This window comes from Eublepharis macularius, chromosome 3, assembly GCF_028583425.1.
Source record: "Eublepharis macularius isolate TG4126 chromosome 3, MPM_Emac_v1.0, whole genome shotgun sequence".
Taxonomy (NCBI): Eukaryota; Metazoa; Chordata; class Lepidosauria; order Squamata; family Eublepharidae; genus Eublepharis; species Eublepharis macularius.
The window spans coordinates 170,620,565-170,635,057 of record NC_072792.1 but is presented as its reverse complement, the minus strand read 5'-3'; the positions used below and the strand labels follow the sequence as shown (position 1 = coordinate 170,635,057).

At 44.9% G+C, this 14,493-nt stretch overlaps 1 protein-coding gene across 1 annotated transcript in view; it reads left to right on the top strand.

Moving 5' to 3' along the window:
- The window catches only part of TYR (tyrosinase), a 64,904-nt gene extending 62,078 nt beyond the window's left edge, over positions 1–2,826 (top strand). Inside the window, exon 6 of the mRNA XM_054974212.1 lies at positions 2,611–2,826. Within this exon, the coding sequence (XP_054830187.1) occupies positions 2,611–2,826 (216 nt within the window). The remainder of the gene's footprint in view (positions 1–2,610) is intronic.
- Positions 2,827–14,493: the final 11,667 nt, after the last annotated feature.

Here is a 14,493-nt window from a genome sequence, read left to right as displayed (position 1 = left end):
TGAGTCATTCTTTCTGCCAGAGAAAAGGGGAGATTCATGCTTCATGAACTGTCCTATGATGGGGTGATCAGTTCTATTGGGGTGCGATTAACATTCCTGCAATTACTTAAGGATCAGTTTTGGAGTTTGTGTTAATGGCAAAACTTACTGCATTAATTAGAGAAAGGACATTAGTTAACTTCTTGACTGTATAGAAACCGTTAACAGACTTTTTGCATGAAATGGAGAACAAGAATTTGTTGACATCTGGATTTATGGATTAAGAAACATGAACAATAGAAAAAAGGGGTTTTGAGACTAACTTAGAATAAGTGGGACTCTTGAAATGGTATATACTTGTTGCGAAGAAAATCGGAACTCAACTTGTAGTGTAATTTAGGGGTTTTTTGTTTTCTTTTTTCTTTTCCTCTTAATTTTATAGATATATGTATTGTTAGTGTGTCATGTTTAGAATTGTGTGTTTTTTCTTATTCTCTATGTTTATTGTTTATTATGTTATGGTGTATAGTTTATAGTTTAAATAAAGAAAATTCAAACAGAAAGGATGAGTGGCGGTTAAACCAGAGAGATGTAAAGATGTAGAAGTTAGAGAAAGAAACAAAAGAAACAAGATGAAGTTCAGTTAGATATTCATTGTTTTCTTTCCAGCGTAATCTTTTTACCTTTATATGTTGTGAGGATAATAATGACATACTTTGTAAACCGCTCTGAGTGGTCATTAAGTTGTCGTGAAGGGAGGTATATAAATCGAATGTTGTTGTTGTGATGATGATGATGATGATGATGATGATGATGATGATGATGATGATGATGATGATGTGTGGAGAGAGCCTTCAAGTCAGAGTTGACTTATGGCAACCCCTGGCAGGGTTTTCAGGGCAAGAGACCAACAGAGGTGGTTTGCCATTGCCTGTGTCAGTCCCTGGCAGTTAGGTCCCTTCACGTTCTCCGCAGTTAACACACAGGTGTTCCAGTTGAAGCAACTTTATTAGAGATCTATGCAGTCCAAGATGTTCACATGAAGGTAGCAATTGGCAGAAGTGACAATTCAAACAAAGGCATTACTAATTATAGGGAAACTTCTCGCCTTTCGAGTCCATTGACATTCTGGCATGAAACCCAAAGAAGTTACATGGGGACTGATTAGTTTAGACTAGACAGAGTACAAAGTGAAATTACCCCAGTCTCTGGGAAAAGATACACCATTTGCTGCTTGCAGCTCTCCTCCAAGAACACTTGCTGGGAAAGTGAAAGTAAATATTTTCAACAGATAACTGAGAGGCCCCACTGGCTCTCCTGTATTTCATCTTAACAGTTAAGACACTCTCGGATGACATATACAGTATACAGAATATAACTTTGGCAAACAGTTATGATCAGCACAAAATGCATAACTCAAGAATGGCAGGTATGCTGGCATACATGACAGCCTGCCTCTGCAACCACGGTCTTCGTTGGAAATCTCCCATCCAATCACTAACCAAGGCTGACCCTTCTTAGCTTCTGAGATCTGATGAGATCAGGCTCACCTGGTAGTGAACTCTTTATTTCAGAAGGTAAAACACACACCAGCCTGCTCTGCTTATTTCTGCTATGCATTAATCACGCTCTGCTACTAATCCCAATAACAAGGAATTAAACAAATTCATGGTCCACCAATGGCTCCTAATTATGAAGGCTGAAGGGACATCTGGGTACACATGCAGATTTGGGTCCCATGACTCTGCTTGCATGTGGGGTTGCTAGCTCTGAGCTGGAATATTCCTGGAGATTTGAGGATGGAGCCCGGAGAAGGCAGGGTTGGGAGAAAGGAGGGGCCTCAGCAGAGTACAGTGTGGTCAAGTGAGTCCACCCTCCAAAGCAGCCATTTTCTTCAGGAGAACTGATCTCAGTAGTCTGGAGTTGCGTTGTAATCATAGGAGATCTCCAGCCACCACATGGAGGCTGACAAGCCTTTTTGCAAGCCTTCCAGGCAGGCTGATTGGCCCCTGTGAGAAACAAGATGCTGGGTGGTTCATCTGTGAGTCCCATTTTATGTTCTCATGATGTAAAGCTACAGGCAGGGCTTTTTTTCAGCTGGAATGCGGTGGAATGGAGTTCCAGAACCTCTTGAAAATGGTCACATGGCTGGTGGCCCCGCCCCCTGATCTCCAGACAGAGGGGAGTTTAGATTGCCCTCAATGCCGCTGGAGGGCACGGTGAGCAATCTAAACTCCCCTCGGTCTGGAGATCAGGGGGTGGGGCCACCAGCCATGTGACCATTTTCTCCAAGGGCAACCCACGGACTTCCACCACCTCTTTTCCCAGAAAAAAAGCCCTGGCTACAGGTGTAACAACCACCGAGAAAATAATGGTCCCGATCAAAGTGCTCACTTCCCTTGTGCCTGGCATTCTTTAAACTCAGGACAAACAGTCCTTTTACAAATGTGCAGCCTGGCCTTGGTGTGTGAGTTAGAAGCCTTTTGTAAGGTCAAGAACACCAAGCAATGCTAGAACCGGGTCACTGTGATCGGTTGCCGCTTTTCAGTGTTCTAGCACCCTGCTGTAATCTGTTCCTTGATGTAAAAATGAAGCTGTTTCCCCTTCTTTTGGTCTTTCTTTGCAGACAAGCCCTTCCAGAATGCGTTTGTGTCTTATTGGGAACAAGCCCGTCAGATCTGGCCCTGGCTGGTGGGAGCGGCTGTGCTTGGTGGCATCCTCACGGCACTGATCGCTGGATGCACCATACTGGGATGCCGTAAGAAGAAAGGGATTTTAGAGGAGACTCAGCCTTTACTCATGGAAAGCGACGATTATCAACACGTGACCTACCAGTCCCACTTATAACCACTGCCCGAGGCCCAGGCTTAATTCATCGGTGCTTCTAAGGTGCTAACTGGAGTTAAGGTACATTTAAGGTTGCCTAGATACCTCTAAGCAAACACTAGCCATTCTATTCTTCCCACAATTGCTGTGAATGAATGACAGTCAACGGGCGAGATTTCCCCCACTCTTTCAATTTGTGTTTATGAATAATGTTGCCCGGATAATTCCTGAAGATTTGGGCTGAGCTTCAAAATTAAGCAGAAGGCACAACTGCGGAAGGTTTTCCTGCCTGTTCCTTTTCTTGGCTGCACAGGAGGCAGCAACACTTGTGGTCTGAGGTGGGAAGAAACTGGCAGGTGTGGGGGAACTCACAGGACAACAGACCAGGGAAGGCAGGCAGGAGAAATTCAGTTCCAATGGGTGAATGCCCCCAGGCTCGACCTGAAACTGCTCATGTTTTTTGTAAGCTTTCCTGATGGACAACTGAAAATGCTTGACTTGCATTTTTGAGGGTTTGAAGGATGCTCACAAAGTATGTGCACGCACACACACTCAGACACACACAAACAGAGGTGGGGAGGGACTGTGGCTCAGTGGAAGAGCCTCTGCTTTGCACGCAGACAGTTGCAGTTTCAATCCCCAGCAATTCCCAGTAGGTGATATGAAAGATCTCCACTTGAGACTTGGAGAGCAGCTGCCAGTCCGATTAGACAGTCCTGACCTTAATCTGATTCAGTATAAGGCAGCTTCATGTGTGGGTGCCCATTGCTGTCCCTGGGAATTCCCACATACTAGCCAGGTCCTTCCCACTCCTTTGTAAAACAATGGAAGTGGGGGGGGGAGGGAACAACCTGGTGCAGAGGATGGCTCCTGTCGTTTCTGCAAATTACTCTTCTTTACCATCTCCAGGATTGATGGGAATTGTATTTTTTAGCAGTTTCATAAAGTGAATTGGAAGACTGACGGCGCCACCCTAAGCAGAGTTACACCATTCTAAGTTCATTGATTGTTAGGATGGCACTGGAAAGAATTTACGATTCCCACCAAGTGTGTGCAATCTAACTTTTTCTGAGCAGGCTCCAATAGCAGCTACTCACCAGCTGTCCAGGCAATGATGCCCTGTCCAGATACTGGAGTTCTCCTGGAATTCTAACTGATCTCCAGGCTACAGAGATCATTTCCCCTGGATAAAATGGCAGTTACACCCAAAACACTTTAAAACAAGAACAAATCTTTGTTGCAAACATACAGGGTGCACGACTCAAGAGGAGACAGAAATTGCAATTTGGGAAAGGCCAATTCTGAGATACAACAGGGGGGGGGATCCGCTAAGGACCCTTCCTTCAACTTAAATTGCACTTCCTCCAATTAAGGAGCCATTTCAGTGGAAGGGGAATGCTACTTAGACTGGCAGAAGGCTTCAAACGGAGTCAAAAGGAAAAGTGCAGGAGAAATATTTTAATAAATAAACTTTGCTCATGGATTGGTAGGATGGAGTAGGCTCCGCCCTGTTATTTACAAAGTTCACAGCATTGCAATTCGTTGGTAGTGTTAAATTGACATGGAAAGCTTTGGTTTGTCACCTGGAAAACCTATGATGGGGTAAAGGGGGATTTCTAATGTTGTAACGTTCAGAAGCTAAAAGTGCGGTAATTATTCCTTATCAATAGATGTGGAATAAAAGAGGGAGGATTTTGCAGTGGTTGCCTTATCCATTAAAATGTTAATATACCTCTGTATATGATATTGTGAAGCTATATTGAGAGCACCCCGTTCTTTGTCTGAATAAAATATCAATAATATAATGTATGTTTGAGGTACATTCACAAGCACACTTTGGAATCATATACCATAATTTGCTTGATCTGAGCAAGTCTGTTAATGATAGGACGTTTTGGAGGTCTTTCATTCACAGGGTCGCCAAAGGTCAGAGGTGACTTGATGGCACATAACACAAACACCATCATTCGCATGACACTTGAGCCCTCCGTGGATATCATGCTGGCATTCTGCTCATGCCGAGCATGATTCTGCCAGCCATGTGTTTCAGGAGCATGATACACTCAGAGCCAAGCTACAAGTGACGCCTGACACAGGTTGGACACTTGTCAGCTTTCCTCAAGTTTTGATGGGGAATGTAGGCATCCTGGTCTTGCAGCTGTAATGGAGAGCCAAGTTGTAAAACCAGGACGCCTACATTTCCCGTCAAAACTTGAGGGAAGCTGACAGGTGTCCAACCTGTGTCAGGTGTCACTTGTAGCTTGGCTCTCAGTTGCTGTATCATATGAATAAGGCAACGTGTGGATTTTCCATGCAGGCATAGCTTCCATTAATGTGAAACTGCGTGTGCACGAATGGAGCACTGCACAGCATCTGCAGAAGGCTTAGCTACTGCTCTGCCCAATGAAACTGGTTATCATATTTACACTCCTATGGTCAATTATTTATCCTTGTGCCTTTTCTGGACATAGCATTGTAGAGTATTGTCTTCTGCCTTAAATTTTTTTTTTAAAAGCCTACTCCCACAGAACCCAAGATTATCCCTATTTTTACACCCTTTGTTAAACTCCTGTCTAATTGAGTCCCTGCTTAATGATCACCGTGATAACTCGCTTCTAATCCCATTGACTTCAGTGGATTTATAAGGGTGTAACTGTGCTTAGGTTCGTACTCATATTCAATTAAAATCAACATTGCAACAATTCAGCACAGCTTATGAATCTGGTTAAATCTGGCCGTCGTTGCCGCAGTGTTACAGGAGCAGAAGACCTAAGACTTTGAAGAGTTTTACCTTATCAGAGTAGACGCCTCTGTTCACAATAATGCCAAACAAAATTTACCCGCGTAATCTTACTAATGCCCGAATACTGGGGCTGAATACGAAGCACCTTGGATCTTGAAGTTTGCTGCAAGTATTAGTGTTTGGATGGTGCTAACTCTGCATTTGCACTTTATTCATTGGTGCAATAATATACTATGGAAGCCCTTAGAGCACTAAGCACTTTATTGATGGAAATGGAAGCCTAAATGGTGCCTGTATAAATGTGTTTCTAACTCATATTACAGGGGCAATAAGGATAGATGTGGTTTAACAATTAACTATGCCATTGTGGTGACTATATGTATTACACATAGTGAAATTAAAGTACGTGTTATATATAGTGATATTAACATTTGAAGGCATTAGTAAGATTACGCGGGTAAATTTTGTTTGGCATTGTTCAGTTTACCACGTTACTCTCTGTTGTGGTTATCTGTTCACAATAAGGCAGCCTCATAAAATGACTTAAGATCATAGCTATTAACTGAACTTAAATATGCTTGCCCCTGAGTTGAACGAACAAATAGAAATGGAGTCCAGATATAACAGAGGGGATGCTGATCAGCAAGGTCGGCGTTTCAGAAGGTGCTGCCTCCTCTTAATGGGGCGCATCTATTTTTGACAGACGTGGTTAAGGGTGTGGGAGTTTTGTTGAATCTAACCCTTTTATTAGAAAAAAATATGGCGGGCCAGAGTGCTTTCTTTCATCTTCCTTTAGCATAGATATTATCTTGCCTATTGGATTCAGCTGAGCTGACCATGATGATCCATGCCATGGGAATTTCCAGACTAGACTACTGTAACGAGTTCTTCATGGAGCTGCCCTTGAAGACAACGTGGAAACTTCAGTGGGTCAAAAACACAGCAGCTCAACTGTTGTCTGGAGTTCCCTGCTTTTCAAAGTACTCCTGTTTTGAAACCTTTGTGTTGGCCGCCTTTGCTTTATGGAGGTTCCCCTGCCCCTTCAAGAAGCTTGGTGGTGGTGGCATTTCCAATTGGAGATATAGTACAATGGCCCTCTATTCAGTGAGAGCCTTCTAAACTTGCTTTCTAGGGCCAATGTCCACGTTTGAATGCTCATTCATGGAATTTCAATGTGATGATACTCTGTTCGGCCCTTAAGTGCTGCTGAAATTAAGTTTGCTGCCACTAAATTGTCCTATTGATTAACTTTCTTTCGATTGGGACCACTGTGTATTTAAAAAATACCACTGCCATGAAAGATACTTTCCCGGGGGAAACACATCTAATTAAACCACATTAGAATAATGTGTAATGACCAATTATCCAATGTGTTTCACTAATGAGTGGACGGACAATGGATTAATGTCTGTGCAGGAGCACTTCTAATGGATTACTGAGTGGAACTTTCATTTACATACATAATTTAATGCACACTGGGTTGGAAACCATGAGTTTCTCTACATGAGACATCTTACACATGAAGAATATGTGTCAGGAGTAGACATGGGCATGAACAGCATTACAAACAGAAAAAATCCACGAACAGCCCGTTCGTCTATTCGCAAACAAGCCGTTCGTGAGGCCCCCTTCTAAATGAACAAGTGGTCATTGCAAGCCTTGTTCGTTGCCTTTGTCAGCCCTTCGTCAAGCCAGACAGTCTGGCACCTTTCAATCAATTCCCCTGGCAATGGATGCAGGGACTGAATTCTGTCTGAACTCCTTCTGGCTTTCCTTCTGGCTTTAACCCTTCAAAGTACTTCCAGCAGAGTCCCATTTTTGCCACTGTGAAGAGAAAATGACATGAAAGGGGGAGACCTATGCATCATGCCTTTTCTGGGGTGCAATCTCTCTGAAACTTGGGGGGTCTTCAGAGGACAGTGAGGACTGTGTCTCCTGCAAATTTGGTGGGTATTGGACATTGGGAAGGTCAGTTTGTGGAGTGTTTAAAGGGCCTTGCCCCTTGCATGTGGCAGGAAAGGGCCCTTTAAACTATCAGCTGGCAGGCAGCAGGGGGGAATGCCCCCTGCCACCTACCAGCTGATAGTTTAAAGGGATCTTTAAAGGGCCATGAACAATGAACAATGAACATGTTTGTGAACAGGGTCATGTTCGTTACTATTCGTTGTTTGTTGTTCGTGGATGGCAACGAACAACAAACAGCTTGTTCGGGGGTTTTTTTCCGTTCGTGCCCATGTCTAGTCAGGAGATGCAATGTTATCAATGAAGGGTAGTTTAAAAAGACAGAGCGGGCAGCAGGGTAAAGGCTTTGCTATACACTCAAAAAGAGTCCAGTAGCACCTTTAAGACTAACCAATTTTATATGTGTGTGTGTGTGTGTGTGTGTGTGTGTGTGTGTGTGTGTGTACACAGCTATACACTGGAGCTGTGTGAAGGGGCTGTGAAATGCCAGAAGGGAAACTTCAACCCATTATAACCTCTCCAGGTCCAAGCTTGACTCTGGAAGGCAGCTCCAGCCCATTTCCATTCCTTGCTGCCCTCTGGTTGTGATCCCACACAGTTTTAGACTGGAGAGGTGAAATTGACAGAGCCTTCCAGGAAGTGAAGATGAAATTAACAAACCCTCTGAGGAGCCATCTCTGCTGGCTCTCTTTTTTAACTATGCTTCCTGGCTAACATTGTGTCTCCCTACGCTTGACGAACACATGCCGAGGTGTCTCGTGTAGAGAAACTCCTAGTCTAGATATACAGAATAGAATGCTATCACTACTGATTTCTTATCCTGAATGGGGTTCCTTAAATAAAGGACTCGCATTTCCTTGCTAATGATAAATGCAGACTCTGTGTGGATATTTGTTCCTCATTGAATGCACACTCGCACATGCTTTGTTGTAACTACTGTCACAAAAGCCATGTGTTCAGTGTGTGTATAATTATCCCAAACAGGGACCATTTTATAAATAATATTGTTGCATCTAATCACCAAGGGAGTCACGTGACTGCACAATTAAATTTCTCACATGTCTGCTTCTGTTTATCGCTGCTTGTGATTTGACTGGGGAACGTGGTGTGCCCATTGTGAAGCCCATTGTGTGTGCAAGGTTCAAGAATGAGTCAGCTTTCTAGGGCTGTTAGAACACGATGTGCCATTGCAAGCAATCAAGAAAGAAGACACAACAATTATTTGGACCCAGTTTTGCAAAAGTTGCAAATCAACGTTTTGTAGTGTGTCACACCACCAGGCTGAAATTTCTGCAAAAAGGTTTGATTCTGCTCACCGCAAGTGTCTTGCCTGGCATCAGTGAATGCCTTCTATCTTGGATGAAGGGAACTGAGAAATGGTGGCATGGTGATTGTTACAAGCCAGTTCCCACAGTCACACATTCTTTGTGCTTGTTCAAAATGCTTCAATTCAGCTTTCCAATCCAGAATCCAGGGCGAAGATTTGGAGTGAAGGAAGCCGGAAGAATCCTCCAGTAATTAAACATTCCTGCAGCATGAAGTGCATTTACCGCAAAGCTGCAAAGAGTTTCCTGATTGCTACAATCTGGGGCAGAAAAAAATTTGTTGCTTCCGTGAGCAGTTTATTGAAAGCTGCTTTGGGCAGTGATACATTTTTGTAATACGGCAGTTCTTTGTGAAGCATGCTTCTGGCCACAACTGTGATCGATGTGAATATAGGTGGCTGGTTTGCAGAATCACACAAACTCATCCTCAGTGTTTTATTAAGTTAACAGCAAACATAACAGGCCTCTCTGTTTCATAATTTTTCTCCTACCTTTCCTCCAGGAGCTCAGAAAGAGTGCACACAACTCTCTGTTCTTTCTTTTTTTTTATCGTCACAACAACCCTGTGAGATGGAGAAAGACTGGAGCGCAGTTTGAGTTGCCAGGTCCAAGATGGGGAATTCCTGGTGATTTGGGGGGGTGGAACCTGGAGAAGGCAGGGTTTGGGGAGGGGAAGAGCCTCCGTGGGGCATAACGCCATAAAGTCCACTCTCCAAAGCAGCCATTTTCTCCAGGGGAACAGACCGCTGTCACCTGGAGATCAGGGCCGTCTCCACACTACTCACCTTCATCCAGAACGCTGCACAATGACGCAAAAAACCAGCGGAAGATAGCATCATCTTGTGCAAGTTTTGTGCAATGTCACACAAAACTTGCGCGAGAAGATGCTATCTTCTGTGGTGTTTTCGCTACGTTGCGCAGCGTTCCGGATGAAGGTGAGTAGTGTGGAAACGGCCCAGTTGTAATTCCAGGAGATCTCCAGCTACCACCTGGAGGCTGGCAACCTTGAGTGCAGTACATCCCACAGTAAGCGGCTTGGCAGCGTGGGAACCCGAAGTCAAGCATTCCAACAACTTCAGCCAGCGATCCCCAGTGTGGCACAGACAGGCACCATGGCGCCTGCCGATATGTTTCCAAGAGGCCACTTCCCTCTCTCCCAAAGCAAAGAGCCAGTCCTGACTCATTGCGCGTCATTGGAGCAAGAGTTTCAGGAGAACCCAGGAGGGACTGCTTGTACATCTGCACAGAGCACAGATGCATCTGACGAAGAGAGCTGCGGTTCTCGAAAGCTTATATTACAGTAAAGTTGGTTAGTCTTAAAGGTGCTACTGGACTCTTTACTGTTTTGCTACTACAGACTAATACGGCTAACTCCTCTGGATCTTATTACCTGTCTATTAAAGGAACAGGCTATTTTTCCCCAGGATGGTTGGCAACCCTTCTTCTTCCCCCCTTGCCTCTCTGTGCTCTGTTGCTGTCTGTGCTTTTCTTCCAACCTGACTTCAGTACTGGAGAAAAGCCTGGCTGTGGAGGAAAAAATGGCATGAGCAGCAGAGCACATGTGGTAAGGGAAAAAGGGAGAGAATGTTCTTCACGTTCTGTTAAAATAGAGCTACCTCAATGCTGTCTGTGGATTTTAGGTGGGTAGCCATCTTGGTCTTCAGTAGAAGAGCAGAATTCGAGTCCAGTGGCACTTTAGAGACTAGGAAGCTTTTCAGGGTGTAGACAGAACATTTTTCTCCAGGCTGTTGGCACCTCTATTTGTCCCTCACGGTGGCAGTCATTTTCTAGCAGCACTTGCTACCTGTTCTCAGAACTGCAAAAGAGCCCACAGGCTCAACAAGACTGGGACCTCCCCCCACACTCTAACCACTACACCACACCAGCTATGTGCATTGCACGAGCCCACTTTACGAATAGCGGTTTTTGTTGTACAGATGATAATGCAATGGAAAATGGCAGGACAGCAATTTACTGTGGCTAAAGTCTGCTTTGAAAAAGATGTTAAAGCACAGAAGAAGGAGACTTACAGTGCACAGCTCGGGGTGTTCGGCACTGGAGACCTCAGAAGAGATGGTATATAACGCCAGCACTATGTCAGCTGCACTGGTTACCGGTGGAGTACCGAATCAGGTTCAAGGTTCTGGTACTAACCTATAAAGCCCTATGCGGACTGGGACTGGCGTATCTGTGGGACCTCCTCTCCTCATACGAACCCCAGAGGACTCTTTGCTCCAGTGAGAAACATCTCCTAAAGGTCCCTGGCCCCAGAAAGGCCCACCTGGCATCAACTAGGGTCAGGGCCTTTTCGGTCCTGGCCCCAGCCTGGTGGAACGCCCTGTCTAATGAGATCAGGGCCTGGTAGGATTTGTTATCTTTCTGCCAGGCCTGCAAGACAGAGCTTTTCCACCAGGCATACGGGCGGTGCTAGGCGGATCCCCCCTGGCCAGTTGCTTATAGAATATGCCTTCCCCACCAGCAGCACCCCCATCTAGTAATTTCTCTTACTGCTAAGATGCTCTGTAGATAGTTAAGGATTGGTCGGTTGGACTCTGTGCTGCTACGTACATGTATATATATGTATTTTAACGGTGTAATTTTGGAAGTTTTATGGCCTTCTATGGCTTTTAACCTATAATAATTGTTTTATGTATTTTAAGGTGTCTGTTGGTTGTAATCCGCCCTGAGCCTGCTGGTGTGGGGAGGGCAGAATATAAATCGAATATAAATAAATAAACAAACAAACAAATAAATAAATAAATAAATAAGTCTTGTCACAGAAGGGCTGAGCCAGCATGGTGTAGTGGTTAGAACAGGATTTGGGGGACTTGGTTCAGGTGCCCACTCTCCCATGAAAGCTGGCTGAGTGACCTTACATTGGTCACCGTCTCTCGGCCTAACTTACCTCAAAGGGTTGTTGTTGTAGAAAAGAGCAAGAGTCCAGCAGCACCCATAAGACTAACAACTTTTATGGTAGCTTATTAGCTTTTGTGAGTCACAGCTCACTTCTTCGGCTACAGCTCGAATGTGAGTCCATCTGTCCTATACTTTGAAGGGTTGTTGTTGTGAGAATAAAATTGAGGAGGGGAGAATGTTGCTGTAATCCACTTCGATCCCCATTGGGGAGAAACGTGAGGTATAACTAAATAAAATACAGTCCTTGTAGTTTGCGGAGGCAGTGCGAGGCAGCTCCTTCTGGGGAGGACGGGAGACGAATCTGAGGCTCTTTTAAACAGTGTCACATTTCAGGACCCTGCAAGGGACATCTGATTTGAGTTCTTCATATATTCCGCATGGAATGTCGGAGGAATTGGATTCTTCAACTCAGGTGGAACAAAGTTGGGGTGTCAAGTAGATTTCTCCCTTCCGGTGCTATGCTTCGTGTCCTGACATTTGGATTTGAATCCTGCGTGTACCACTGACACTGTGCATGCCCTTCAGGACATAAGAGGTTGCCGTCCACTGAGTCAGCCCGTTGAGTCTCTTGCTCGGTGTCATCTTCTCTGACTGACAGCAGCTCTCCAGGGGCTCAAGCGGCGAAAGGTTTTTCCGAACATCTGCCACGAGAGATCCTTTCATCGGAGACACCCGGGACGGAGCGTGCAGAGCATGTACTTCTCAACTGAACCATAGTCTCTCCTGAGAAGAAATTGCTTGCAATTCACCACCCGCCAAAAAGTATATATTTGAGCAACTTTTTGATGGGCAAAGGGCTCAGCAATTACAGTGTACATCAAACCAAGAGAGTCCAGCTGCATACGAGGCAATCAGTAATGCTCAAAATGTAGTACAAATCAATGAGGAACAGGTATAAAAATTTAATCAAATAATAAATAATACAATAATGTAGTTAGAAACAATAGCAGTGTGGTTCCAAGTATTAGTACCATACCATTGTATACAGAACAGTTTCCAAATATATAGGTGCTAGTAACAAAGCCCGTTGTGGGAAAAATACAACAGGCTCTAGAAAGGGAAGGCCAGGCAGGTGGGCATTGCCTCCACCTCCATGATTGATCTTGGCCAGGTGAAGGGGGGCAGACATTGCTGCCTGCTCCACGCCTGATCACAGCTGAGTGAAGTGGGGGGTGGGCATTGTCATCTGCTCCACTACAGATCCCAGCCGGGTGAAGGGGGGTGGGCATTGCCTCTGCTCCTAATTCTGAGTAGGTGAAAGGGGGCAGGCATTGCCGCCTGCTCCACACCTGATCCTGGCTGAGTGAAGAGGGGCAGACATTGCAATCTGCTCAACACCTGATGCTGGCAGGGTGAAGAGAGGCAGGCATTGCCACCTGCTCTGCTCTTGATCCTGGATGGGTGAAGGGAGGGCAGGCATTGCCGCCTGCTCTACACCTGATCCCAGCCTAGTGAAGGGGAGCAGGGATTGCCTCCTTCTCCACGGCTCATCCTGGGTGGGTGAAAGTGGGGGTTGGGCATTGCCGCCTACTCCACTGTTGATCCCAGCTGGGTGAAGAGGGGTTGGACATTGCCTCCTGCTCCATGCCTGATTCCAGCCGGGTGAAGGCGGGGGTGGGGGGGAGGAAGCATTGCCACCTGCTCCATGCCTGATCCCAATCAAGTGAAGGGGGGGCGAGCATTGTCTCCTGCTCTGCACCTGATCCCAGCCTGGGCTTCCAGCCATGGCATGGTCTCAGAGGGACGGGCTGCCTCTTCTGTGCTTCCTTCCACAGCAGTGCACTCTGGAGGCACACCAGGGTAGGAAGTGAATTGTCTAGAACACGGTTTGCCTTTTATATAGTAGGATTATTGTACAGTTATCACCATATGTATTGAACCAAACACGTTTCAATCTAAGGCCTTCCTTCATGTATCGTCTCATGCAATGCACTCCATAAATATAGCTATTAAATACAAAGTGCCTGATCGTGCACAAAATGGACCTGAAATCTAATTTTTTTGTGTACATTATTTCAGTGAGAGAAAAACTAATTCTAAGTTTGAAACTTAAAATAGTTAAGTTTAACTTTAAAATATTTTGATTGTTACTCACGTAAGGAGAACACATACACAAGCATGGAATGATTACATTCCGTTCCTCCCACGAAAAGTAATCTTTTGTGTCCAATGTGAGCAACTCTCGGAGAGATGGTCATATTTTCATTTGCCCATGAATCTGAAATGTACATGAAAGATAAGTCCAAATTCAAACATCAACCCGTTGGGAAACTGTAACTAATTAAAAAGAATTCTGGAATCTTTATCTCCTTATGCCCAGTCAGGAGCATTCAAATCAAACATGGAGCACATAGCCACAGCAGAAAATGAACAAGCATATTGCTTGCCGTGCCCCCCTATATACTGTTAAGGGGAGAGCGAAGATGATGGTGAAGAACAAGATGGTAAATTACGAAGAGAGGTGATCAACAGCACCTCAATCAAAATTACATCAGCCTACGGAAATTTCCCACATATCCACTTCCCCAATACATACCAGAGACTGATGTAATATATCCTAATAGTCAAGAATATTAACCAACAGTAACACCCAGAAATCCTTTCTATCATGTATCTATCTATGACTGAGGTGCAGAGTCAGTGTGATCCAGTGGTTAGAGATAGGTTTTGAGTTCAAATCTCCACTCATTCATAAAGCTGGATGACCTAGGGCCAGGGCATTCTATCTCAGATTAACCAACC